This window comes from Lissotriton vulgaris, chromosome 5 (genome assembly GCF_964263255.1).
Source record: "Lissotriton vulgaris chromosome 5, aLisVul1.2, whole genome shotgun sequence".
NCBI classification, from domain to species: domain Eukaryota; kingdom Metazoa; phylum Chordata; class Amphibia; order Caudata; family Salamandridae; genus Lissotriton; species Lissotriton vulgaris.
The window spans coordinates 1,367,839,530-1,367,867,442 of NC_141693.1; the positions used below are offsets into that span (position 1 = coordinate 1,367,839,530).

General features: G+C 48.3%; 1 protein-coding gene and 1 pseudogene across 1 annotated transcript in view; both read left to right on the forward strand.

The window, feature by feature from the left end:
* LOC147712612 (18S ribosomal RNA) overlaps nt 1-258 on the forward strand; it is a pseudogene marked incomplete at both ends in the record, with an annotated part of 528 nt that extends 270 nt beyond the window's left edge.
* A 6,091-nt stretch (nt 259-6,349) lies between these two features.
* Nucleotides 6,350-27,913, forward strand: part of BCL2L15 (BCL2 like 15) — a 129,511-nt gene continuing 107,947 nt past the window's right edge. Inside the window, exon 1 of the mRNA XM_086920361.1 lies at nt 6,350-6,660. Coding sequence (XP_086776487.1) covers nt 6,537-6,660 — 124 coding nt within the window. The 5' untranslated portion in view covers nt 6,350-6,536. The remainder of the gene's footprint in view (nt 6,661-27,913) is intronic.

Here is a 27,913-nt window from a genome sequence, read left to right on the forward strand (position 1 = left end):
CTTCTTAGAGAGACAAGTGGCGTTCAACCACACGAAATCGAGCAATAACAGGTCTGTGATGCCCTTAGATGTCCGGGGCTGAACGCGCGCTACACTGAACAGATCAGCGTGTGTCTACCCTTTGCCGACAGGTGCGGGTAACCCGCAGAACCCCGTTCAGGATAGGGATTGGGGATTGCAATTATTTCCCATTAACGGCGAATTCCCAGTAAGTGCGGGTCATAAGCTCGCGTTGATTAAGTCCCTGCCCTTTGTACACACCGCCCATCGCTACTACCGATTGGAAGGTTTAGTGAGGTCTTCGGATCGCCCCCGCCGGGGTCGGCAACGGCCCTGGTGGAGCGCACGGCAAAGGGGCCTCCTGTCCCTGGCCCACCGGGGTGCGGGATGGGGGCCACCATGCCTTGCGGGTCAGCAGGGTGACCAGATGGCCTCCCCTTCCTACTGCTCCTGGGCAAGTCGGGCAGGGAAGTGAGCAGCAGCCACCCGGGGGAAGGAAGCTCCAGATTGGCTGCCTTGGTGCGCCCGGCCACCCTCACCGGACTGCAAGGGCGACTGGGTACGACAGCCTCCCAGGCCATCTGGGCGCTGGGTCGTCCCGGGCCATCTGTTAGCCTGGCTGCGCGACCAGATGGACCTGCGGGCAGGTTGACCAGATGGCCCTGAGGGCAGGCGGCCGGGCTAACTCCAACTTTTGTCCTTCCCCAGAGTTCTGTAAGGCCCCCACGTAGTCGAGAAAAATGGGCTCCCCGGGCAGGCCGTCGGGGAGTGGACATGGCCTGGGCTTAACCCTCCTTGGGTCCGGCCAAGAGTCCGTGCGCTGGGGACGGGGCTCCACCGGGCCCCAGGCAGGCTCTCCCTGGGCTGACTAGGGTTCGGAAGATGGGACCGGGCCCGGGGCTTGAGCTCCGTCCGGCCGGCCCCGGGGTGTGTGAGCCCCCCGTCCTGCAAGCCATCAGAGGGTCTGGCCGCTGGGGACGGGGCTCCATGGGGCCCGGGGAGGCTCTCCCTGGCCTGGCTAGGGTTCGGAAGCTGGGACGGGGCCCGGGGCTTGAGCTCCATCCGGCCGGCCCCGGGGTGCATGAGCCCCCTGTCCTGCAAGCCATCAGAGGGTCCGTGCGCTGGGGACGGGGCTCCACCGGGCCCCAGGGAGGCTCTCCCCGGCCTGGCTAGGGTTCAGAAGGTGAGACCGGGCCCGGGGCTTGAGCTCCGTCCAGCCGGCCCCGAGGTGCGTGAGCCCCCCGTCCTGCAAGCCACAAGAGGGTCTGGGCGCTGGGGACGGGACTCCACCGGGGCCCAGGGAGCCTCTCCCCGGCCTGGCTAGGGTTCGGAAGCTGGGACGGGGCCCGGGGCTTGAGCTCAGTTTGGCCGGCCCCGGGGTGCGTGAGCCCCCCCGTCCTGCAAGCCATCAGAGGGTCTAGGCGCTGGGGACGGGGCTCCACCGGGGCCTGGGGAGGCTCTCCCCGGCCTGGCTAGGGTTCGGAAGCTGGGACGGGGCCCGGGGCTTGAGCTCAGTTCGGCCGGCCCCGGGGTGCGTGAGCTCCCCCGTCCTGCAAGCCATCAGAGGGTCTGGGCACTGGGGACGGGGCTCCACCAAGGCCCGGTGAGGCTCTCCCCAGCCTGGCTAGGTTTTGGAAGCTTGGACCGGGCCCGGGGAGCAGGTGTGGCTGGCTTCATCCACTACGCTGTCAGAGCGGAGTTTTCTGCCCACCCCTAATACAGATGTCCTTACAGTTAAATATCTGCGTCATAGGGCGACTGGGTACGACAGCCTCCCAGGCCATCTGGGCGCTGGGTCGTCCCGGGCCATCTGGTTGCCTGGCTGCGCGACCAGATGGACCTGCGGGCGGGTTGACCAGATGGCCCTGAGGGCAGGCGGCCGGGCTAACTCCAACTTTTGTCCTTCCCCAGAGTTCTGTAAGGCCCCCACGTAGTCGAGAAAAATGGGCTCCCCGGGCAGGCCGTCGGGGAGTGGACGTGGCCTGGGCTTAACTCTCTTGGGGTCCGGCCAAGGGTCCGTGCGCTGGGGACGGGGCTCCTCCGGGCCCCAGGCAGGCTCTCCCTGGGCTGGCTAGGGTTCGGAAGATGGGACCGGGCCCGGGGCTTGAGCTCAGTTTGGCCGGCCCCGGGGTGTGTGAGCCCCCCGTCCTGCAAGCCATCAGAGGGTCTGGCCGCTGGGGACAGGGCTCCAACGGGGCCCGGGGAGGCTCTCCCTGGCCTGGCTAGGGTTCGGAAGCTTGGACGGGGCCCGGGGCTTGAGCTCCATCCGGCCGGCCCCGGGGTGCATGGGCCCCCTGTCCTGCAAGCCATCAGAGGGTCCGTGCACTGGGGACGGGGCTCCACCAGGCCCCAGGGAGGCTCTCCCCAGCCTGGCTAGGGTTCGGAAGGTGAGACCGGGCCCGGGGCTTGAGCTCCGTCCAGCCGGCCCCGGGGTGCGTGAGCCCCCCGCCCTGCAAGCCATCAGAGGGTCTGGCCGCTGGGGACGGGGCTCCATGGGGCCCGGGGAGGCTCTCCCTGGCCTGGCTAGGGTTCGGAAGCTGGGACGGGGCCCGGGGCTTGAGCTCCATCCGGCCGGCCCCGGGGTGCATGAGCCCCCTGTCCTGCAAGCCATCAGAGGGTCCGTGCGCTGGGGACGGGGCTCCACCGGGCCCCAGGGAGGCTCTCCCCGGCCTGGCTAGGGTTCGGAAGGTGAGACCGGGCCCGGGGCTTGAGCTCCATCCAGCCGGCCTCGAGGTGCGTGAGCCCCCCGTCCTGCAAGCCACAAGAGGGTCTGGGCGCTGGGGACGGGACTCCACCGGGGCCCAGGGAGGCTCTCCCCGGCCTGGCTAGGGTTCGGAAGCTGGGACGGGGCCCGGGGCTTGAGCTCAGTTCGGTCGGCCCCGGGGTGCGTGAGCCCCCCCCATCCTGCAAGCCATCAGAGGGTCTGGGCGCTGGGGACGGGGCTCCACCGGGGCCCGGGGAGGCTCTCCCCGGCCTGGCTAGGGTTCGGAAGCTGGGACGGGGCCCGGGGCTTGAGCTCAGTTCGGCCGGCCCCATGGGTGCGTGAGCCCCCCCGTCCTGCAAGCCATCAGAGGGTCTGGGCACTGGGGATGGGGCTCCACCGAGGCCCGGTGAGGCTCTCCCCAGCCTGGCTAGGTTTTGGAAGCTTGGACCGGGCCCGGGGAGCAGGTGTGGCTGGCTTCATCCACTACGCTGTCAGAGCGGAGTTTTCTGCCCACCCCTAATACAGATGTCCTTACAGTTAAATATCTGCGTCATAGGGCGACTGGGTACGACAGCCTCCCAGGCCATCTGGGCGCTGGGTCGTCCCGGGCCATCTGGTCGCCTGGCTGCGCGACCAGATGGATCTGCGGGCGGGTTGACCAGATGGCCCTGAGGGCAGGCGGCCGGGCTAACTCCAACTTTTGTCCTTCCCCAGAGTTCTGTAAGGCCCCCACGTAGTCGAGAAAAATGGGCTCCCCGGGCAGGCCGTCGGGGAGTGGACGTGGCCTGGGCTTAACTCTCTTTGGGTCCGGCCAAGGGTCCGTGCGCTGGGGACGGGGCTCCACCGGGCCCCAGGCAGGCTCTCCCTGGGCTGGCTAGGGTTCGGAAGATGGGACCGGGCCCGGGGCTTGAGCTCCGGCCGGCCGGCCCCGGGGTGTGTGAGCCCCCCGTCCTGCAAGCCATCAGAGGGTCTGGCCGCTGGGGACGGGGCTCCAACGGGGCCTGGGGAGGCTCTCCCTGGCCTGGCTAGGGTTCGGAAGCTGGGACGGGGCCCGGGGCTTGAGCTCCATCCGGCCGGCCCCGGGGTGCATGAGCCCCCTGTCCTGCAAGCCATCAGAGGGTCCGTGCGCTGGGGACGGGGCTCCACCGGGCCCCAGGGAGGCTCTCCCCGGCCTGGCTAGGGTTCGGAAGGTGAGACCGGGCCCGGGGCTTGAGCTCCGACCAGCCGGCCCCGGGGTGCGTGATCCCCCCGTCCTGCAAGCCACAAGAGGGTCTGGGCGCTGGGGACGGGACTCCGCCGGGGCCCAGGGAGGCTCTCCCCGGCTTGGCTAGGGTTCGGAAGCTGGGACGGGGCCCGGGGCTTGAGCTCAGTTCGGCCGGCCCTGATGTGCGTGAGCCCCCCCCGTCCTGCAAGCCATCAGAGGGTCTGGGCGCTGGGGACGGGGCTCCACCGGGCCCCAGGGAGGCTCTCCCCGGCCTGGCTAGGGTTCGGAAGGTGAGACCGGGCCCGGGGCTTGAGCTCCGACCAGCCGGCCCCGGGGTGCGTGAGCCCCCCGTCCTGCAAGCCACAAGAGGGTCTGGGCGCTGGGGACGGGACTCCGCCGGGGCCCAGGGAGGCTCTCCCCGGCTTGGCTAGGGTTCGGAAGCTGGGACGGGGCCCGGGGCTTGAGCTCAGTTCGGCCGGCCCTGATGTGCGTGAGCCCCCCCCCCGTCCTGCAAGCCATCAGAGGGTCTGGGCGCTGGGGACGGGGCTCCACCGAGGCCCGGTGAGGCTCTCCCCAGCCTGGCTAGGTTTCGGAAGCTTGGACCGGGCCCAGGGAGCAGGTGTGGCTGGCTTCATCCAGTACGCTGTCAGAGCGGAGTTTTCTGCCCACCCCTAATACAGATGTCCTTACAGTTAAATATCTGCGTCATAGGCTCTGATTTCACTTACATTGATTGAAGGTAGTTTTACTCGTGGGTACACTAAGAAGAAGGGTGGGCGTCACCAAACCCAACTCCTCCTCTTCCCCTGACTTTCAGTGCACAAGAAATAACAATAAATAAGGGGTGAAGATGTGCCGGTGGGAAACCAGGTCCAAGTCTCGGCTTCCTCTCAACATCTTGTGATTCTGGGCAAATCTCCCATCGCCTTCAGTAAAACATGATTGTGTCCTTCTGGAATGGCACTGGTGCTACAATATCTTCTGGGCGAGTTTGCGCTAGAAACTGCAAAATTAAAGTATTTATTGTACTGCAGCTATTTATAAGTCACAAACATCTTTAGATGAGATCACCTGGGGGTCGGTCATAGCTAACAAAAAAATGCAAGCTTTGGTAAAGCAAAAAAGCCAGAGTTTTTTTTACCCATATGTTTAACAAGCTTCTTCAACTACGAGTTTGTGTGCGTGGATAGGTAGGTTGGTGACTACAACTAACTAATGGCTTGAAGAATGGAGGGACCACGCGTGGGTGCATTGATGCATAAGGGAGAGCTGAGTGCATACTGTAAAAAAAGACGTGGGCATGTTAGCAGAGCATTCGCAAACTTTTAAAGGGCCTGGGGCAAATACTAGCTGCAAGGGCTGACTCAGAGTATTCACCCAAGCTTCAACTTCACCAAATTCGGAGACCCTGGAAATATTTTTCCTTACTGTGTTTCCTTTCAGTGACCGTCTCTTTTGAGTGCATCATGAAGTAATTCAGTTCACGCGATGCACACAGCACGAACAACTCGTAGTTTTGTTGCTCCTGTTATAACAGTACTTAAGGCTTGTTGTTTGTGATGTCGGCACAGTGGTCTTGTGATGTAGGTTGAAGTGATGTTGTTAGTATGCACAGCAGCGGATTTGACAACTGAAAATCCTAACCCTTTTTGTTGCAAAATATTGGCAATGACGCAATAACTCCTTTTATTTACAGTGCGCAGACACACAAAACTTTGTGCCATGAATTGCTAAAAAATGTATAATGCGTAATAATATTTTCTATCAGCACAGCTCTTCAAACTATCCCCTCTTTCAGTAAGACTGTAGAATAACTCCATGTCACGGAGGAAAATGTTTGTGTTTCCTTCACGAACCACCGTGAACGGGTTCTCTAATCCAATGAAAGATTTACGTGAAGTGACAAGTGACTGCTCTCGTCCAGAATGCCTTCGGTTGTCGAATGACAAAAAGACTGCTGCATAGTTTTGGCAGAGACCTAGAGTCTCCTGGTGACAGGGTCTTTAGCTCCTGTGTGAGATACACCTAGAAAAATTGACTCGTGGCATGAAAGAGTTAATGTAGATATACAAATGTTCTAAATGTAATTAAAGAGATAACTTTCTCTCCCTCTAGAATGCATACATATTTTAGTGTTCAGGGGCCATGTCTAGCATTAATTACGTTTCGGACTAAGACACAGAAGAACGGCGCACCCCAAGGTGTTTTGATGAAGCTCCGACACACCTTTGCACCTGCAAACGTGCTGCGGTACAGTAATATGATGCCTCGAGCCAGCGGGTTCTTTCACTTCTCGCACCTGTAAGGCCTGGCTCCAAAAAGCCTTGGGACGCTGCAGCTTCACCCTCCCGCATGTTTGCTTAGAGAAACAGATTGGCGCGTAGCCAGTTTCTGTGACTAAGCGTCCAAAGGTACATACTTGAGGCTTTCAATAATGTGACGTAGGAGTGAGGCAGAGAAGGAAGTACGAACAGCGCAACACAGGCAGCATTATTGATTGTTATTTCGGTTCTTGTTCCTGGTTCTGGTCGAAGCAATCTGATTAGGCTCCGGGCCAAGCTAACCTCGCTTGACTGTACGCGCCGAGGACGGTGTAAAGGAAAGCAACTTCTGGCCGCAGACAAGAGAATGAACCTTTCCATAACTTTCGAGAAGCAGACGAAGCAGGTTGTGCAAGCCCTCTTCAGTGACCCGGAAGAGGGGGAGAACGTCTGCTTCCGTAACCTGGACTCTGACTACGCTGGGGAGGAAGGTAAGAGAGCGGATCCCACCAGGAAACATCTTATTGGATGAGAGGAATCGGGTTACTTACCAGATGAAGAGGTACCATTGTGGAAGTGTTCTGCTGCATAAAGGAGGAGGGTGGGAATGAGGGTGCCCCATCGAGAAAGAAGATTGAAAGGAGGTTATATTCTGCTGAAGGATATACTAGGCATATAACGTGCAATTCGGCCCACCAGACTTTGCCCCCCTTTTGCCCACCTCAAAAATGCACCATACAAGTGGCTGGTCTTCACTGCGTAGTCTTTATTAATTCTCAGATAACGCAATCTTTATTTGTTGATGCACTGTCAACATTAGACCAACTTTTATTACACTAATCCAACACACATTGATAAACATTGGGTTGCGCAGTATTCTTTTGAACCACAGGTTACAATTGTATTTACAATTCAGGATCACCAGCGCCACACTGGATGCAGGTTGTACCAGCAGGTCACAACTCATCTCCATTGCTTCCATTTCAGGTAACTACCCGTTGTCTACCCACTAGACGCCGTAACTAGGACACTGCTTTGCACCTTTCCATGCACACCAGCTTTCACCAAATTGCTTCTTCCAAGCACCAGCATCTCGGGTAGGGCCAGAGAGTCGAGGGCCACCAGCAGGAGGGCCCCCCTCTCCTGCCAGCCCGGAGCCCCATTGACTGCCGTCCCTGTTCCAGGATCAGCCAGTCCCTGCCAAAAAGGAGTCCCAACATTTTCCTTGCCCGGAACCCCGCCACAGGACAAGAAGCCTACTGGCGCTCTTGCAGTGCTCTTATATCCCTTTCCCTGGAGGGGTCGCCTGCGCACCTAGCACCTAGGTGACGCACTAATAGCTTGCCTCACCTCCTCATATTTCCTGGCGACTCCTCCCACTCCCCTTGACCAGATGTACACTGGCCCAGCCTCTGCCTCGCTTCTCGCCCGAAATGCCACTAAAGGCCCTCCACCCCTAGGTGTGGGGGGGCCTCTCAAGAGAGGTGCTGTGATGCTTAATAGTAAGATAAGAGATGCAGGGTCGCTGCCGAAGAGAAGGGTAAGAAAGGAGGAGGCAGCATGAGAGGGGACAGGTATGAGAAGTGGGGGTTCCACCCAGCACAGCAATCTATCAAAATAGGGGCTGCGCTGCAGAGAAGCGGAGATGGTGCGGGGGACATATTCGAATGGGTAGGTTAAGAAATGATAGGGGTTGGATGACTAGGGTATTGTAGAGGAGATAAAATGAGAGTAGGAGAGTTATCAAAGGTGGAGGGTCTGGAGGGAGGCTGCTTTTCTAAAGATAAACTTTAGAGAGGACCGGTCCACAGTAAAAAACTGAAAAATTGAAGAGGATCTGTTGAACAAGAGAGAAGTATGAGCTGTGTGGATAAACCTACGCCTTGAGGAGTCTTCTCTCATTAGAAAAGTAAATATGAAATGACTTCCCTGGGAATGAAGGGAAGAGAGAAGTGGACTTTCTCCAGAAACCTCCATTCGCCAGCATAAAAGGGAGCGCTGACAACTGCATTTATAAGCAGACATTAATTAGATTAAAACTACCCATCAGTATAAAACGGAATGGTCATCACATCATAATGCATAACACAGTAGCAGGTAGATGACATGACATCAACACTGTGAACTGTAGACTTTGGAAAATACATACTTGCAACATTACCTGTTACGTGCATATTTCCAGTTGTGTGCCACCATCTCCATGGTTGCACCCGTTACTCCTGAGTTCTCTGAGTTTTAGAGACAATTTCACCACGTAAACAACTATTGTATGTGGACCAAGGTAGCCAAGTACTGAGTCGTTGGATGTCACATCACCAAGCTCGTCCCTGGACCAAGCTCAATAAAGTCCTTCTAAGAAGGCATCATACTTAGGAGGAACAAATCCTGAACTGAGTAACACTCTCTCTCACAGCCTTTCTCAAGTGTCGTCCACCTTTCTAGATTCTTGTCTCCCTAACCTTGCCTGGCAGGAAATGCTTGTTATCAGTGCATGGATAATGTTGCTTAGCAAGAAACATACAGCCTGATTCATCAATCTCCCGTTTTGCGAGGCCCTAATAGCGAATTATAGCGATTCGCTATTAAGGACTCGCAAAACAGGATTCATGTAGGATTAGCAAAATTTATTGCGATTCCTACTGATTCCTTATTTGCGATTAGCAAATTGCTAATCGCAAATAAGGAAAAACTCCCCATTCATTCCTATGGGCCAAAAGGCCCATAGGAATGAATGGGGAGTATTCCTTATTTGCGATTAGCAATTTGCTAATCGCAAATAAGATTGCGATTTGAAGGGTGCCAGGGGTGTCCAAAGGACACCCTGTAGCACCCCTCAAATGCACATTTGAACAGGTGTTGCGCACACACATGTCCAGAGGACATGTGTGTGTGTAACATGCAAAAGAAAAAAATGCACTAAAGTGCTTTTTACTCTTTTTTCGCAATTTACCACCAAGTCAGACTTGGTGGTAAATTGCGACCAAATATTGTGAATTCGCAATTTCCAATTGGTTGATGAATTGGATTTAAGGAATCTCTATTAGAGATTCCTTAAATCCAATTCCTCGCAAATATGCGATTTTGGTAATAGCGATTTTTGCATTTGGGATGATGAATCCCAAATGCAAAAATCGCACTCGCAAACGGCCAGATTCTCAGAATCTGGCCATTTGCGAGCGCAATTCATGTTGATGGATATGGCTGATAAAGAAATAGAATCAAAAAATGTATGTTTTAATGTATCGTACCATATTGCATGTCATAATATTTTCAAGGAACTCAGCCACTTTCTTCCAGAACAAACTACTTGAATTCTTCCACGGCAAGTTAAGAAGGTGACCTGTTCTGATCCGCATCAGGCTCAGTGGAGCAGCAGCCACTCAGTACAATATTTACCATGTGCACACGATTTGGAATGCAGTAGGTTTGCTTAAAAACAAGTGATGGTGGAAGCTATCTTAGTGTGAAGGCATGCATCCCTCACCCACCCTCCCCTACTGGGTCACCTAGGCCATTCTCCCACTGCTCTTTCATTCTCTAAAAAGCATTCGCATATGAATGTTAAGTAAACTTTGCGAGATTTATGCTGTTTAATAAGGTACCAAGTTCTCGAACAACAATTCTCACACAGAACTTCTATTCTCTTTTCTGAGATCTCTATCCATTATGAACATCACTAATTCAGTTGGTATATTACTGCATATCCTTTAGTCTCTTTGGGCTTCCTCTTTGGAAGTATTACAGCATTCTCTGATTAGTTCTCTTAGGTATGATACTAAAACAACATTTATTCCTAGTAGTCTTTCCTTAAGTCAGTGGAAGGTTGTGTCACTTTTCTTTTATCCCAGAAATTCACACGTCCTGAGAGGATGAGTTGTCCTGTGAAACAGAAAGACAGGGTATCAGGTATCCTTCCTCTTGCCATGTGCACCCTCTCCTTCTATATTCCCCCACAATCCCCTAATTCCATTTATCTGTGAAACAGAAATGCTGTTTATTAAGTAGTCTTCCTGCCATAATGCAACATCTCCCTCTTCTGGCCAGCGGGCAGGCTTTATATAGGATCAAGGAAATATTTCCCACTCTTTTGGAGGCTGCTAAGAAATTCCCTGGGGAACCAAAAGCTCCCTTAGTTCTATCATCAATGGTGGGAAACTCCACCCGTTTGAACTTACTATCATATCTTTCTCCTTGGCTTTGCTGTGAACACTGATCTACTTCCCTGAGGGTATGAGGCCAGTCCTTACCTTTGCTAGTGGGTGGAGTTACACACTGGATATGTTCCAGTCCTACTAGTCCCATATGGTAAATACAGTTCAAGGCAGTCCATTATGTAAAATGTTGCATTACTTGTATAGCGCCTGAATCACCCAATATGGTGTCTCTCCGGCGCTTGTACGAATACCACTGTGGAACCCTTCCTAACTTTTTTCCTGTGAGGCACTCACTCCTGGGCACCCCCAAGGTGCAGCAAGGCATCCTAGCGCTGTTGGGGCCGTTGTGGAGATTAAGCAAGCTATTGCCCAGAGTTGCAGAGATGGGCCTATGATTAGAATAGGCACAGAGGCAAGAATTATCAGGTCCGAGGAAATTGAGCCCAAGACCCTGCCGCGTCAAGAATTGAACCCTGGTCCCGGGCCTGATCTCTGCTTTAGGGTCTGCTGCTCTAACCATTGAGCCACACTTCTATATTTTCTTGTTCTTATTTGAGCGTTGAAGCGCCAGTGCTATTAGCCCTTGACACATGTTTCTTTCTTTAGATATTTTAGATGGGCAAATAGTCTGTTGGGGGAACATGACCTACTGCTTGGTGTCTGTGGATGAGAGCCAAACAGCCAGTGTTAGCTCTTGCCACTATTGTTTCGGTCTGCTGAACTTATCAGAAGAGCAAAACATCTGTTAATGTGGACAACATGACTTGTTTTGTGTTTATGTATGATAGCCAAACCGCTCCTGGGTGTAGGCTCCTGGCTCTGGAAATCAGTCATCAGCCCCCCAAGGGGAGGAGCTTGTAAATCGATTGCCAGGGAGCGGAGTTGCACCCTTGTCAGAGGTCTGTTCGAGTGCTCCCAATTGCACCTTCCACATCGGCTATATAACAATCTTTTTTCTCTCATGCCAGCCTGCAACAACACCCACTTTGATGAACTGCTGTGAGGTGCCTTCTAACGTTTCATGGGAACACAAATCAGTGTGTGAACGATGCAGAGGAGCTTAAATGCAGTGTGCAAGAGCGCCACTCATGCCATTGAACATGGTGGTAGAATTTTGGAAAGTTTCCAGTTTCCTTAATGGAACCGATGGCCCTGTCCAAGATGACCCGGGTCCTAGTGTAGTGTATGTTCTCCAGTGCATGCCGGAGTTAATCCAGGCTCTAATATAGGATCACTATATGCACTGAAGTCTGGAAACGAGTGGGGTAGGATGAACCTCAGAATGGGGTTGGCCACAATACAGTTACCATTAGAAATGGGAGCATCAGTGCATCGGATTGTTGCTATTAGTTTAGTACCAGGGTTGGTTTTACATGCTAGAGTATGAGAAAAAGTCTCTGTGAATTGTGGATGTTGTTTCTGTAGCTGATACACCCAACCGTATCCATATCACTCAGCCCCTCTACCCTCACCCCCTCATGCTGTCATTAGCCAGCCAATTAAGCTACATTTTACCTGGTGTTTTGTTGTCTAGTCTGGTCAACAGCAAAGGGTTGCAAAATCCAGATTGTAATAGATATAAACCTTACTTGAGAACAAGACAATGCACTCTGTCCTAAAATCTCGTAGTTTGCTGATAGAATACCTACTAAGCGTTCCTTACCGAAGTTACCATCCTAGGCCTCTTACTGCTATTGACCAGCCATGCCAGAGTGCGCACAGCCTTATCAACTTTATCTTTCTTTTCGTTGTCAATTGCATTAAAATCACACTTTTCCAATACTAGAAGTGCATACCATAGCTTAGTGCCTCTTCTACATAATTCCTTTTCTAAAGTTTGATCAAAGGCCATTCTCCTATCGTGTTTGTGATCCTGATCTTCCAGTTTCCTTAGTTTACTTGTCACAAGCTTTCTGAATAGTCAACATGAGCAAGCAGCCTCTTTGTAGACACCACGTGGGTGTAGCCTCTAACCTGCATGTGATATGCAACAAGGTGTACCACAGAGCTGACCAGGTTCACAGCTCCATTGAAGATGTAGGTGTGCATGTTTTATATAATATCCAAACCAGTGCAGAATTATGTGAAGGTGAGTGGAATAACTACCTCCTCAGAATTTATAAAATGGTACTGTAGCACTTACAATGTGATCAGTATTCTAGCCCGTCTGCGCCCGTCCGCGCCCTGACGGGCCCCGGGACTCGCCACTCAGAGGGTCCTACCGTCTATACCCGTGACGAGCTGTGCTCCTGCAACACCGGTCACGGCTTCCTTAGCGAACTATCACGCCACCGAGCCCAAAGACTGGGGATCCTTGGTCATCACACTCTAACCACGGACACCGCCACTACGATCACGGTGGGTCACGACAGTCACATAGTGCCCGTCCCCTCTCCCCCTCTCCTGTCCACAGCTTACTTAAATACACGCTCTATGGTCAAACATAAATTAGACCTCTTCCTCTTATTGGATGAGGATAAACCCGACCTACTGTTACTTACCGAGATGTGGTTAACTCAAGATTCAGCCCCAGACATTATCTCGGCCCTACCATCAAACTACCGGATTATCCACTCTGATCGGGGCTCCTCTAAACCGAGCGGGGGAGTGGCAGCAATCTTCCGCCACGACTTAAATATTACAGCCCTGATTAATCTGAAGCTACCAGATTCTGAAAACCTAGTACTCAAAATTGAAACGTCCCATTCCTCCATAGTATGTGTCCTTCTTTACAGACCCCCTAACAATATGCCGTCTTTCCCCCTAACTTTCAGTGAACAAATCGCCAACCTGGCTATCGAACATGACAGGATTTTACTGGTAGGGGACTTTAATTATTGGTTCAACGACCCTAGGGAAAGCCCACAGTCGCAGGAACTAACTGAGCTCCTCACAAACCTGAACTTCAACCAACAAGTTTAAGCACCAACCCACAGCAAGGGTCACATATTGGACCAAGTGTGGACAAATTCCCCCTCAGTGACATCCCTGGCAATCTCTCCATGTCTGTGGTCCGATCATTTTCTGCTTAAATTTAGCCTAGCCCACCCTGTTAAAAAGAACGCCGCTACAGCTACCGGCGGCCGCGCCAGAAATTGGAACTCCTTAGCCAAACCTGATTTTATACAAACCTTGGCCACTTCCACCCCTCTCCACCAGCATGATGTCAATGTAGCTGAAAGCAATCTTGCTCACTGGCTACAAGAAGCCAGTGATGTACATGCCCCATACAAAATAATCAAACTGGCTCGAAGAGCCGATGCCCAAAAATGGTTCTCTTCAGACCTGAAGGCAAAGAAATTAGCCCTTCGCCAACTTGAACGACTTTGGCGCCGTAACTACGCTTCTGACGCTAAAAATCGATACATCAGCGCCAGGAAGGAATATATGAAATCCATCTTAGAAGCCAAAACCAGCTACTTCTCTGCCCGAATCACTAATTCGACCAATAAATCTAAAGACATATTTTCAATCCTCAACGAATTAACCAACCTAGACAAACTTCGGCCCAGCTTGCCCCCAACCCAGGCTCTGTGTGACTCACTTAACCTTTTCTTTACTGAGAAATTCGCCACCATTAAATCCAGTATCCCCCAATGCACAAACCCTTCCCTCTTAGACTCAGATTCCTCTCTTCTGGATTCAGAACCTAAGGCAACCAGCTCACTGTGTGAATTCACCCCTATCACTCCAGCAATATTCCAGGAACTGCTGACAAGAGTGAAATCAGGTGCTCCTTCTGATAAATGCCCCCCTTACATCTTAAAAGAATGTTTATCAGTGATTCCGGCACCTGCCTGCTCCCTTTTGAATGGCTCACTGACCACTGGACTAGTCCCATGTGCCTTCAAAGAGGCAACGGTAATTCCCCTTCTGAAAAAACCGGGCGCAGACCCCACTTGCAACTTAAATTATCGACCCATCTCCCTCCTTCCCTTCTTGGCGAAGGTTTTGGAAGCACATGTTGCTAACTGCTTGTCTAATTTTATCGAAACATCTAACTGCCTAGACATCCACCAAGCGGGCTTCCGCCCCGCGCACTCAACTGAGGCTGTGGTAGTGTCAGTCCTGGATACCCTTAGGGACTGCGCAGACAATCGCACCCCGCAGGCCTTAGTGCTCCTGGATTTATCAGCCGCCTTTGACACGGTCGACCACACCATCTTGATCGATCATGTCACACAGGCCGGCATCCAGGGCACAGCAGCGGCCTGGCTAAAGTCCTTCTTGACGAACCGCTCACAAGCGGTTCGACTAGGCAACTTAGTGGGCACTAAACAAGCTATCACCTGCGGCGTACCCCAGGGCTCGTCTCTATCACCACACCTGTTCAACCTCTACATCTCCCCTCTAATCCAGGCCCTTAGGAAAAAACAGGTTACGGTGCTAAATTATGCGGATGACTTACAGCTCCTATTCACAATTGACAATTCACACACGTCCATCGCTTTTTTCCAGTCTACAATGAGGTTCATCCAAGCTTGGATGAACCAGAATCATCTGAAATTGAACCCTGGGAAAACGGAGCTGGTCCTTACCGGGGACAGTGTTAAATACTGGGGCCCACACTACTGGCCATCAGACATGGGCCCAGCCCCGTCCCCCTATCCATCGGCAAAAACGCTCGGCATCACCTTAAACAGTGATCTTTCGCTTAAAACGCAAGTTGGTCAGGTAGTCTCCAAATGCCTTTTCCAACTGAGGAAAATTTGGAAGGTTTGTCGCCTTCTGACCCACGAAGCCTTGATACAGGTGGTGATCGCCACTGTGATCTCTCACTTAGATTATGCCAACTCAATCTACTTGGGCCTTCCTCAGTTCCTCCTAAAACGTCTACAGTTGGTGCAGAACCATGCTGCAAGACTGATCCTAAGCCAGCCTAGATGGCACCCAGCAACCCCCCTCTTGAAAATACTCCACTGGCTCCCGGTTACTCAGCGCTGCATCTTTAAAGTCAGCTGTATGATGTTTAAAGCACTCTACGGCAAAAGCCCCAAATTCATCTCCAAACTGATCATAAAATACAATCCGCCTCGAAGTCTACGCTCAGCACACCAATGTCTTCTACAAACACCTTCCTTCAAACGCAAACGGTCTGGTGGCTGTAGATTTGGCACCCAGGCTCCCCGCATATGGAACTCCCTTCCCCTCGAGATCAGGCTATGTCCTGACCTCCTGTCTTTCAGGAAGCTACTAAAGACCTGGCTCTTTTCACAAGCATATCACTAATCCCTAATTTCCACCTCTGATCACACTCTGTCCTCACAGCGCCAGGAAACCAACCGGTGTCAGCGCGCTATACAAACCTTTGTTAACATAACATAACATGATGCCTAATGGCACCCCTGGACTGGATATATCTAACTCCTTCTGCAAAATGCAGGAATAAGTGATCCAGATAGTCTGTCATTTCTTAGAACATCCCTGAGGCGCGTAATCTACCCCATTAGCCATCCTGGTAATTTCTATACATATATATTCGATGATCTTTACGTTGTATTTCACTTCAATGTCTGTTTCTCGTTGTGGTTCTTATTTTTTAAAACTGTGCCATTTGGGAGCTGAGAACATTTCAGAGACAGCGGTATAGTGGATGCTACAGGTAGACGCTCAGCTTCGCCTGGCAGGAGCCTCTGGTGTCAACGCCGACAGCAGTCGCACTTCATCAAACCAAGCATGTCTGCTCTTGAAGTAGGCTGAGCCCTTACTAATTAATCCCACATAATTAAAGTGTCGCTATGTTGCTACTGTGAATGGGGCTCATGCTTCTGTTTCCTTATGTCCTCCAGTGTTGTTGCACGTTCCATTAATTTCTGGGTGAGTGTTCTTTTAAGCCCTCCCCTACCGTGGTCTGTTCATACTTTGACTGACATGTGACCGACTTCCTGTGTGCGATGACAGAATGCTGGCTTCCCTCAGCTTGAAGTCATGTCCTTGCCTAGGCAAAACCAACAGGTCTGGCGTTGTCTGTCATAGTTTTGACAATTCTTATTTTGTCATGTTTTTGCACAATGTTATTGATTGAGGACCTGCTGCGTGTTCGTCAAACTGGAAAAAAAACATTGACTAAACACAAAAATGTTTTTTGGTCTGAAAAAGCACATATTTCTACAGTACTCCCAGGCACTGAAGAAAACTACGTTATGTGTGGAAGTGGTCATTGTGAAAGGGCAGCATGCCCTAACTCATAATGAAGTCAGCCAATTGCTTAAGTGGCCTGAGGCGTTGCCCCTTGATGCTTGCTTGAGTGGGTTGGAGAATAATGTAAATGACACAGCTACAGGCAAATGAAGCATTGTTGAAAACCTCTATAAGTAACTATGACATATACACACTTTTAGTAAAATCAAAAGGCCTTGTGTTAGAAATGGGATTCCTGGTTGGCTAAGGCTTGCACCAAAGCCAGGCAGAAACCACCACTCTAGTCAGGGCAAGAGAGTTATATACTGATGATAACCCCTGCTCACCCCCTTGGGAGCTAGGCAAACATGTGATTATCTAAATGCAGAGTTTGTAGTGCAACCAGTTGTTGTGGTGGTATTGCGCAAACACAAGTCCTATCCTCACCGCTGACAACCAATGTTATAAATGGGATTTCTGGTTGGCTAAGGCTTGCGCCAAAGCCAGGCAGACACCACCACCCTAGTCAGGGCAAGGGAGTTACATACTGATGATAACCCCTGCTCACCCCCTTGGTAGTTTGGCACAAGCAGTTAGGTTTATCTCAGAGGCAATGTGTAAAGTGTTTGCGCAACACACACACACAGCAGCAACAAACTAGGCACACCCCATAAGAAACTCCACACAAGGTTAAAAAATAGCCTTTGTATTATCATAAACACATTAGAAACCTAATCACACATTTACACTGTGCCAACTGGCACGGGCAATATTTACAAGGGATTATATACACCTGACAGGGCCACTGGGACCACTGTCAGAACCATCACAAAGTGAACGTAGCATATGTAAACCACAACCAGTAATCATTGGTACAATAATGACCTAAGCATTATATCACATCAGACCTAAACCCACAGTAGGTCCAAACTAAGCATGGGCGAATTTTGCGAATTCGCGATCTGCTAATTTGCGGATTTGCGAATTCGCAATCCGCAAAATACGCGAATTTGTGCGAATTTGCGGACATTTTTATTTTTGCGTGTTCGCGGGGCACTTTGCGTGTTCGCGGGTGTTCGCGGGGCGGTTTGCGTGTTCGCGTTTTTTTTTTTTGCCTGTTTAATCACTGCCACCCTCTCGTTTTTTATGCCCTTCTGCCCTCTGTACCACTCGTTTCTGTGCCCTTCTGCCCTCTGCCCCACTCATTTTTTATCCCCTTCTGCCCTCTGTCCCACTTTTGTGCCCTTCTGCCCTCAGCCCCACTTAGAATGGCGCCGGCAAGCTGCCAGCGCCATTCTAAAATAGCTACAAAGAGCTTCAACAGGAAGCTCTAATAGATAAAGTAAAGCAGGTGCTCCAGTTGAAGGTCAAATTAAGTTACACAATCATTAATCACCCCAAGTTTGGGGTGATTAATGATTGTGTAACTGAATTTAACCTTCAACTCGAGCACTTGCTTTACTTTATCTATTAGAGCTTCCTGTTGAAGCTGACTTTTGTAACTGTTTTAGAATGGCTCTGGCAGCATGCCGGCGCCATTCTAAAAGAGTTACAAAAGTCAGCTTGAACTTTTGACCCAATACGTTCCGCTAGCGGATTTTGCGGGAAATTCGCGAATCTCGCGGATTGCGAATTTACCGAAAATCCGCAAAATCCGCAAGCGGAACGGATTTTCCGCCCATGCTTAGTCCAAACCTTATCAGCATAAACATATTGCGCAAAGGACCTCACTAGCATAAACACATTACGCAATATCCCATTAGGCATAAACACATTATCCTAACCCTCAGGAGCTTAAAATTGAAATGACCCTCAGGCCAACTGGCCAACTCAATGGGGCTCAAATGCCCTAAGTACAGAACATCAGGGCGGCCAATGCAGTAGGAACCAAACACTTGCAATTGCGCTGGGGCAGAGGAGTGTCTCTAACTCCTACCTCCTTCAACGATGCTCCCAAAGGAATGATGGCCTAAACTTGGCAGCTGCCCACTACTTCCTGGGCAGCTGTGAAATGAATGGTGGGCATTGGCACTGCCAAGGCCCTGAGAGCCCGATCTGGACTCTATCACCAAAAATGCCCCAAAGGTTGCAGTTGCCTGTGACGGTGGCAGCCACGGCCCGTTGAGGGAGTTTCAGTGGGGCGGAGAGGCAGGGCAGGGGAGGGGCAGCGTGGGGGGTGCTAAAAACTGGAGTATGGATAATTGAAGGTAAGTAAACAATTTAATTAATAAAACAAATTTGTAGCGCACCCTGCCCCTCCCCCGCTCCGCCTCTCCACCCCACCGAAACTCCCTCCACGGGCCGTGGCTGGACGGTGGCACAACTGAGGTTCACATCTCAGCCCGGGCACCACGGTCCCTCTTCTGTCTCACTGGGACTAGTGGAACCAATAGGCCACCGAACACGGGCACCGCTGTGCCCCTGACCCCCACTGGGGCTCTGAAGACCAATGTGGCCACGTTGCAGCTGCCTGCTTCAGCGGTGAAGCTGTTCCGGAAAAATGTGTCCCTCTGGAGCCCCGCTCTGGGCTCACTCTACAAATTTGCCCCAACGTTGGAGCGGCCCGCTCTCCTGTGGGACTGCTCAAGAACCAGCCCGGTGCAACCTCAGGCTCCCATTCACCGTGCTGACTCAGGACTCCCTCGCTGCTCTCTGGTCAGTTCTTCCCTCCCTTTGGGAACACGCAGGGCTCCCACCACACATGGGAGCCCTGCTCAGGCAGGTGCAGCCTTCTTCTCTCCTTTGGGGCACCGGAGCTGCAAACGCGGGACTCTCCCTTTACCACTGGAGCCCCGCTGCTCAGCTGCCGTCCCTCTTCTCTCCTCCGGAGGCTTTTGGGGCATTTGCCAGAGCGGGGTAGGCTCTCGCCTGGCTTCTTTGCATGCGCGCGGTCGGACCACACACAGGGCTCCCTTCTGTACACCGGGGGCTCGCCTTCCTCTTCCCAGGCTTCCTCCTCAGCCGCGAGGCTACTGGCTGGCCATCATTTTTTTTGTCCCCACCCACAGACAGGCAGTGCTGGCATGACTTCCTGGTTTGGCGGCATTCTCCTTCTCTGTGGCTCGGTGCCGCAGCGATGATTTCTCTGGTAGCAATGCGGGGTGGGCACCCTCGAGGATAAAATGATCAAATAGGTGGGTTGGGCATCCGCGAGGATACAATAATCAAATAGGCGGGGTGGGCACCAGCTAGGATAAAATAATCAAATAAACGGGGTGGGCACCCATCAGCAGCACACCAACGCGGGGTGGGTTCCCTTTTTTTTTTCAGCAGCGGCAGTGCGGGGTGAGCTCCTGCTCTGCTGCAGCAGCACTCAAAATGCTGGGGAATCTCACATCGCAGCCCAGTGCTGCAGATCAACAATAGAAGCACGCTCCACTTGGAAAATGAAAATACAGCTCTCAGCTTGTCTCCCACCTGACACAACTAGGGATCAGGCAGCCCCTCCTTTCCAGAGGTGCGCAGGCAGGCAGAAATGACAAGTCCTTGGGGCCAGGCAAGCCACCACGCAGGGACCCCCAAGAAGCAGCTGCTGGGCCCCACAGCAGTTCCTCATGGTGAAGTGTCTCCCTTCAGCCCAGGTAAGGCCAAGAAAAACCTCCTTATGGGGCATTCATATGACATTTTCATTTGTCTGTAGAGAATAGGGCTTGGGGAAACCAGTTCCAACTGGTTCTGGGGCACTCTGTTTAACAGGCTCTTCTTCCCTATTGTCAGGTGGGGGCTCGTCATCAGACACACCACAGGGGGGCGAAGACAGAATTCACTAGGGCAGGCTTCTTCCTATCCAGAGACCAGGGGCTTCACCACTACTCAATATGTAGATGTCCCATTCAGCCTAGCGCTGGCTCACCCTGGCCCTCCTGGAGCCACACACACCTCACCAGCCCCTGTCACTCAAAAGCTAGACATGCAATTCACATGAGGCAGGCAGACACATAGCTCACAGAAATGCCAATTTCTGAAAGTGGCATTTCTAAAATAGTTATAATAAATCTGCGCACACTATTCCAAATATACCAAACTTGACCATGCTGCACCTCTCATATCACGGATTACCACTGACACACTTATCAGGGAATCCCCAATGCATTCTTCTGGGAGGGCAGCCCCACAGTAGTGAGAAACCAAAAATGGCTGTTTGTCACTACCAGGACATGTCACACACTTAAGATACATGTCCTATCTTTTATCTATAATGCACCCTGCCCATAGGGCTAGCTGGAGCCTACCTTAGGGGTGACTGACATGTAGTAAAAGGGGGGTCATGGACATGGCACACACTTTAGGTGTTACGTCACAGCGGCAGTCACACTGCGCACACTGGCCCTGCAATGGCAGAGGCCTGAGATAGCTACTTTGGTGGGTGGCGCAATCAGCGCTTCGAGCCCACCAATAGCATTTAATTTACTAGCCCGAGAATAGGAGATGCCACTTTACAAGGGACTAACAGGTAAATTAAATAGGCCAAAACAGGTGTAGACCAATACTTATCATATTTAACACAGAGAGCACATACACTTTTCACTGGACAGCAGCGCTAAAGTGCTCAGAGTCCTAGAACCACCAACACCATGTAACAAAAAAAGGCCAGGAGAAAGGCAAAATGTTTAGGGATGACCCTGCAAAAAGGGTGAAGTCCAACACCTTGGCTAACAGATACCTAAAAAGTCAATTGTTCTGCTATGGCAGCCAGTTCTTTCCTTTGAGAAAGAGGAAGAGAAAGAAAGAAAGACAAGAAAGAATGATCGAAAGAAAGAGAGGATTGTGAGACGGAGAGAAGTAAAGAAGGACAGATAGAAGGAAGGACTGAAGGATGGAAAGCATAACAACAACAGGAAGATGGTAAGTAGTAAGGAAAGATAGAACAAAGGAATGTGAGAAGGAAGGGAAGAAGGAAAGATGGAAAGAAATATGGATAGAAAGGAAAGAAAGAAAAGAAAGAATGGAAAGGAAAGGAAAAACAAGGAAGGAAAGAAGGAAGAGAAAGAACAAGAAAGGAAAGCAAGAATAAGATATGTGAAGAAAGAGGGAAATATGTAAAGAAAGAATGAAAAGATAAAAAGAAAGAAAATAAAGGAAATAAAAAATATGAAGGGAAATAAAGAAAGCAAGAAAGAAGGAAAAACATGAGAGAATAAAGGAAAGAAGGCGGGAAAGAAGGAAAGGCAATAAGAAAGAAGGGAAGAACAATCAAGCAAAGAAAGAAGGCAAAAAGAAAGAGAAAGAAGGAAAGTTAAAAGAAGGAATGAGATAAGGCAAGAAAGAAGGAAAGCAAGAAAGAAGGAAAAAAAGAAAGACGGAAGAAGGAAAGAAAGAAGCAAAGAAACGATGCTAATGCTCTTTATGCAGTATCATCACGATCCACAATAATGAGACTCCAGGTAGTGCAGAATTGTGCAGCTAGACTGCTCCTGAACATACCCCGCAGAGAATCAGCTCGAGCAGCCATAGCCTCACTTCACTGGCTGCCTGTCGCAGAGAGGATTCAGTTTAAAGCCCTCCGTGTCACCCACAAGATCATGACTGTAAAAAGTCTGCCAATACTTCAGTCAATCATTGTCCCTTATCATCTGAATAGAGCTCTTCGCTCTGGAAACAAATGCCTGGCAACTATCCAGAGAATTCGCAAAACCAGAAGGGGAGGCCAGCGATTCTCATATGTGGCTTCCAGAAGATGGAACACTCTTCCGGACCATATCCGGTTGGAAGATGACCATCTGGCTTTTTGCAACCAGCTGAAAACATTTTTATTTCCATCTAGCTAAAGTGGGTACTCACATTTCAGATTCTCAGCGCTGGGAGGCCTCATGGTAGCCATGCGCTTTACAAGTACCTTTCCATTCATTCCATTCCACAAACAAAGATAAAGGAAATAAACAAAAAAGAAATTGTTACAAGTACTGTAAAACACAATAAAGGCTGAATATTTACATGTACGGTATTGAAGCTTTTGGTTTGTGTGCTGTAGGCCTGCACAATATCACAAGGCAGTTGTGAAATATCAGGACATTTTCCTGAAGCATGTCAAACATATCGGTCACTATACCACAGAACATTTTAGGGAACCTCTGGGTGTCTCTATATAATAAATTGTAACAGAATAAAAAAAATGATGCCCAGATGAGACCTACATTAAGTTTATAGGACACACTAGGCTTATATTTCACAAAATGAAAGCACACAATTTAACTAAATACGTGTTATGGGTGCTTCTGTATCTGTAAGAAATTAAGCTTGTTTTTCTTCCTCATACAATGATTGCACCATTCAATTTGTGATTTGACGAACAGACAGGGAAGGGCGTACCGGAACAATGCATTTGCGTCTAATTACTGAGGTCCCTGGTATAACGAGAATATCTTAATACAGAACAGTGTAGAATTCACACAAATGATTATGCTATGAAATACAGAGCATTCGGATAAATAAAGGACACTTTAAAAAGAATTTACAACAGCATTGGCAGGAGACATAAACTGATAAAGCATGGAATGTGGCCTACGCTTACATCTGGTAGAAAGGTCCTGCTTTCAACTCAGGCTCTAAACACAAAGGCAACAATGATAAATATAAAGTAAAAACAAAAACACTGGCACTCTAGGTAACCTTGTGAGTGTAAAATTAAAAGGTTCTGGCTAACTTCAGACCTAAAAAAGCACTCAACTTCCAGACTACAGCACCCATACATAGAAGTGCTGAAAGCTTAACTTTCTGGTAAAAACACCAGAAGACTAAGCGAACCATTGCAAAATACAACATGCAAGACTACACAGCATACAACGATTCGGTTTATTAAAAGCAAAGCATATTAGCTGCAAAGGTTGGACATTCCACTTTTAGAGAAAAGCCTAAATCTAATGGCATAGTAAGGGTTTGATAGGCCTATATGAAAGCAAGGCTAATAGATTCCCTAAACTGTGGTTAGATATGACAAGGCTACCTCAATTGGTGTGCAGCAGGCCAGTCACACCACTTATCTCTGGTGCCACAGACCTGCTGTACTGTACAAAGGCATACCCCTGCGCATAGGAGGAAAACAGACAAGCAGCACACTTGCATTAAAATATATATACATCTTTTACAGACCCATATAAACACTGGAACTCACAAGATGCTCATTAGTCAGATGGAGCAATTTGATAAACAGGAGAACATAGAGCTGCTGTGAAGTGCATACCTAATTATCAAGTGTCATCAACACAGATACGAGCTATATCGTCTACATGACGTATAAACTAGTGAAATTGCATTTGGACATTCTGAAAGCTAGATTCATAGATAACTTCTTGCACCAAAACATTGACTTGGAAGTAAAACCTACTGCACATTCATGCTCAGTGCTATACAGTTGCACAGATTGAAGTAGAAGACCTGTAAATCACAGACAGACTGTGGAGCAACTCAATTCAGACTCCACCCCTATACATTAGAGAAATGCAATTATATACTTGCATTTGACATTGTATTTACTGTGTTTTAACTTCATTAGCATGTATGAAGCATTTAAACACACTAAAACATTGTTATCACTGCCATCTTGATCGACCGTGTCAACAATGCGGGTATCCAGGGCATGGCCCTCACTTGGATCAGATCTTTTTTGCACCAACGCTCTCAATCAGTTCACCTTTCCACCTTCTCAGCCCCCTACTCTGCACTATCCTGTGGTGTTCCTCAGGGCTCGGCTCTTTCACCTCTTTTGTTTAATATTTATATGCAACCCCTTATAGTTTCTCTCCGCCACACCCCTGTCACTGTTTTCAACTACGCGGATGACTTACAGTTGATTTTTCCTGTTGACTCATCCCCCTCTTCCTGTGCCAATTTCCAGTCCACCATGCTTACTATCTCTGAGTGGATGCATTTTAGCCAGCTGAAGCTTAATCCCAGCAAGACAGAGTTGGTACTAACAGGAGGGTCAGCTAACCCCTGGAGCTCTAGTTTTTGGCCCTCCGCTCTCGGCACCCCGCCTTGTCCTGTCAATTCGGTGAAAAGCCTTGGCGTAATCAAATCTAGTGACTTATCTATGAGACCTCAAATCAATGCAGTTACATCGTCCTGCTTTTTCCATCTACGCAGGATCTGAAAAATCCGCATATTCCTCACAACTGAGGCTCTCATACTGGTCATCATGGCTCTTGTCACCTCCCATATTGACTATGCCAACTCTCTCTATGTTGGGATTCCTGCGTACCATCTCCATCGGGTTCAGCTGGTTCAAAATCAGGCGGCGAGACTGGTCTTGCAACAGTCTAAACATCAACATGTCTTGCCCCTGTTGAGGAAATTGCACTGGCTCCCGGTGGCCTCCCGTTGTATGTTTAAGTTGGGCTGTACTGTCTTCAAAGCCCTTCTTGCTTCTGCTCCGGTTTTTACCTCCTCCAGCCTCAAACGTCACATCCCCTTAAGAAATCTCCGGTCTACTGCCCACAACCTTCTAATCATCCCCAGGTACAAATGTAAAAAGCATGGTGGCTCGTGCTTTTCGTTTCTTGCCCCTGCACTGTGGAACTCTTTTCCTATCTTACTTCAACTCTGCCCCAATTATCTCTATTTCCGTAAACTACTCAAAACTTACCTCTTTCAATTAGCTTTTGAGTAATTATGCTGTCTGCCTCCGTTGTTGTCTATGAGCGCCATGAAACCATTTGGTGACCGTGCGCGGTAAAAGTGATTTCAACATAACATAACAGAAACTAGAGATGTATACGTCTGCACCAATGTTCAATTTAAACATGAAGGCATGTCTTCTTATACTTACACTTCAAGTTAGATTGGATTAATTTTGAAAGTAATATTTGCACATGTAAACATGTATTCCTTTATTCACGGTTTGCATTTATTCTGAAAGTTAAATATGCACATCTAACCATATGTTCGAAGAGCATATTAAATGCTCATTTAAATTAGCCTCACTACAGGGTACCGTTGAAATGTATTTTGCTTTGTGAGCACCTTCTTTCTTTGCAGGTCTATTATCAGGATTCATGTTAGTTAAAGAAAGGCTCATTGTTTGCATTAGACGGTATACACTCAAAATATCGAGTTTTTAATATCGATTTGTATTAATATCGATTAAAAAAATAGAATGGACACAAAATGGACTGGACAGAATATAGACTACAAAAATATCGAATACGATAGCATTAATATCGAATCAAAAATATAGAATGGCACGTAATATCGAATAGACAGAATATAGACAACAAAAATATAGAATGAACAGAATATGGGCAACAAAAATATAGAATGGACAGAATATAGACTACAAAAATATAGAATGGACAGAATATAGACTCCAAAAATATCGAATTTGAGGTAAGTAAGTTAATATCAATTTTTAAAGTGTTTTTTATGTTAGTATATGTTTGAAAAGTGTATATTTATTTTATTATTTATATTAATTAATTATTTATATGGTATTTAATTTTTGCGTGATATAATTCTGTAGCGGGTTGTGGGTTTATAGGGGAATAGGGTGGGAAGTAATTGAATTATAATTAATTAAATATGTAAATTAAATTTTTACTATTTATTTTGAATTCATTTTTAATTAATTATTAAATGTTAATTAATTTAAATATAATTGGTAATTAACTTTAATTAATTGATTAATTGATCATTATGTTAATTTTAGTAATTTATTTTCTGTAGTGGTTTGTGGGTTTATATGGGAATAGGGTGGGAAGTAATTTAATTATAATTAATTAAATACGTTAATTTATTTATTGGTATTTATTTTGAATTAATTGTTTATTAATTATTAATTGTTATTTAATTAAAATATAATTGGTACTTAATTTTAATTAATTGATTAATTGATAAATATGTTAATTTTATAATTTAGTTTTTGTAGCGGGTTGTGGGTTTATAGGGGAATAGGGTGGGAAGTTATTTAATTATAAATAATTAAATATGTTAATTTATTTATTTGTATTTAATTTGAATTAATTGCTAATTAATTGGTAATTGGTAATTAATTAAAATATAATGCGTAATTAATTTTAATTAATTTATTAATTGATAATTATGTTAATTTTATTAATTTATTTTCTGCAGTGGGCTGTGGGTTTATAGGGGAATAGGGTGGGAAGTCATTTAATTGTAAGTAATTCAATTTGTAAATTGTTCTTTTTGTTTTTAATCTAATTTTTAATTCTTTTTTAATTGTTAATTAATTTATTGTTAATTGGTAAATAATTTGTATTAATAGATAATTATTTTTAATAATTAATTTTTATTTGTATTTTTAATTGATTAATTAATATATTTTATAAAAGTGTTAATTATTTTAAATAATTTGTAATTAGTATTAATATTTATTTTATTTTTATTTATATATGAAATATTTACTTTCCCTACTGTTGCACTCACTGGAGTCGGAATATAATTTTTACCCTCCTGATATCCAACGCTTTCTCTTCTGTTGCACACACTGGAGTGGGAATAGTAATTTTTACCCCTACGCTATCCAACGCTTTCCCTACTGTTGCACTCACTGGAGTGGGAATAGTAGTTTTTACCCCTACCCTATCCAACACTTTCCCTACTGTTGCACTCTTTGGAGTGGGAATAGTCATTTTTACCCCTACGCTATCAAACGCTTTCCTTACTGTTTCACTCACTAGAGTGGGAATAGTGAATGTTATGCCTACAATATCCAACGTTTTCCTTACTGTTGCACTCACTGGAGTGGGAATAGTAAATGTTATGCCTACGCTATCCAACGCTTTCCCTACTGTTGCACTCTCTGGATTGGGAATAGTAATTTTTACCCCTACGCTATCCAACGCTTTCCCTATTGTTGCACTCACTGGATTGGGAATAGTAATTTTTACCCCTACGCTATCCAACGCTTTCCCTACTGTTGCACTCTCTGGAGAGGGAATAGTCATTATTACCCCTACGCTATCAAACGCTTTCCTTACTGTTTCACTCACTAGAGTGGGAATAGTGAATGTTATGCCTACAATATCCAACGTTTTCCTTACTGTTGCACTCACTGGAGTTGGAATAGTAATTTTTACCCCTATGCTATCCAACGCTTTCCCTACTGTTGCACTTTCTGGAGTGGGAATAGTAATTTTTACCCTCCCGCTATCCAACGCTTTTCCTACTGTTGCACTCACTGGAGTGGGAATAGTAATTTTTACCCCTACGCTATCCAACGCTTTCCCTACAGTTGCACTCACTGGAGTGGGAATAGTAATTTTTACCCCTACGCTATCCAACGCTTTCCCTACTGTTGCACTCTCTGGAGTGGGAATAGTAATTTTTACCCCTACGCTATCCAACGCTTTCCCTAATGTTGCACTCACTGGAGTGGGAATAGTAAGTTTTACCCCTACGCTATCCAATGCTTTCCTTACTGTTGCACTTTCTGGAGTGGGAATAGTCATTTTTACTCCTACGCTATCCAACGCTTTCCCTACTGTTGCAGCCTCTGGAGTGGGAATAGTAATTTTTA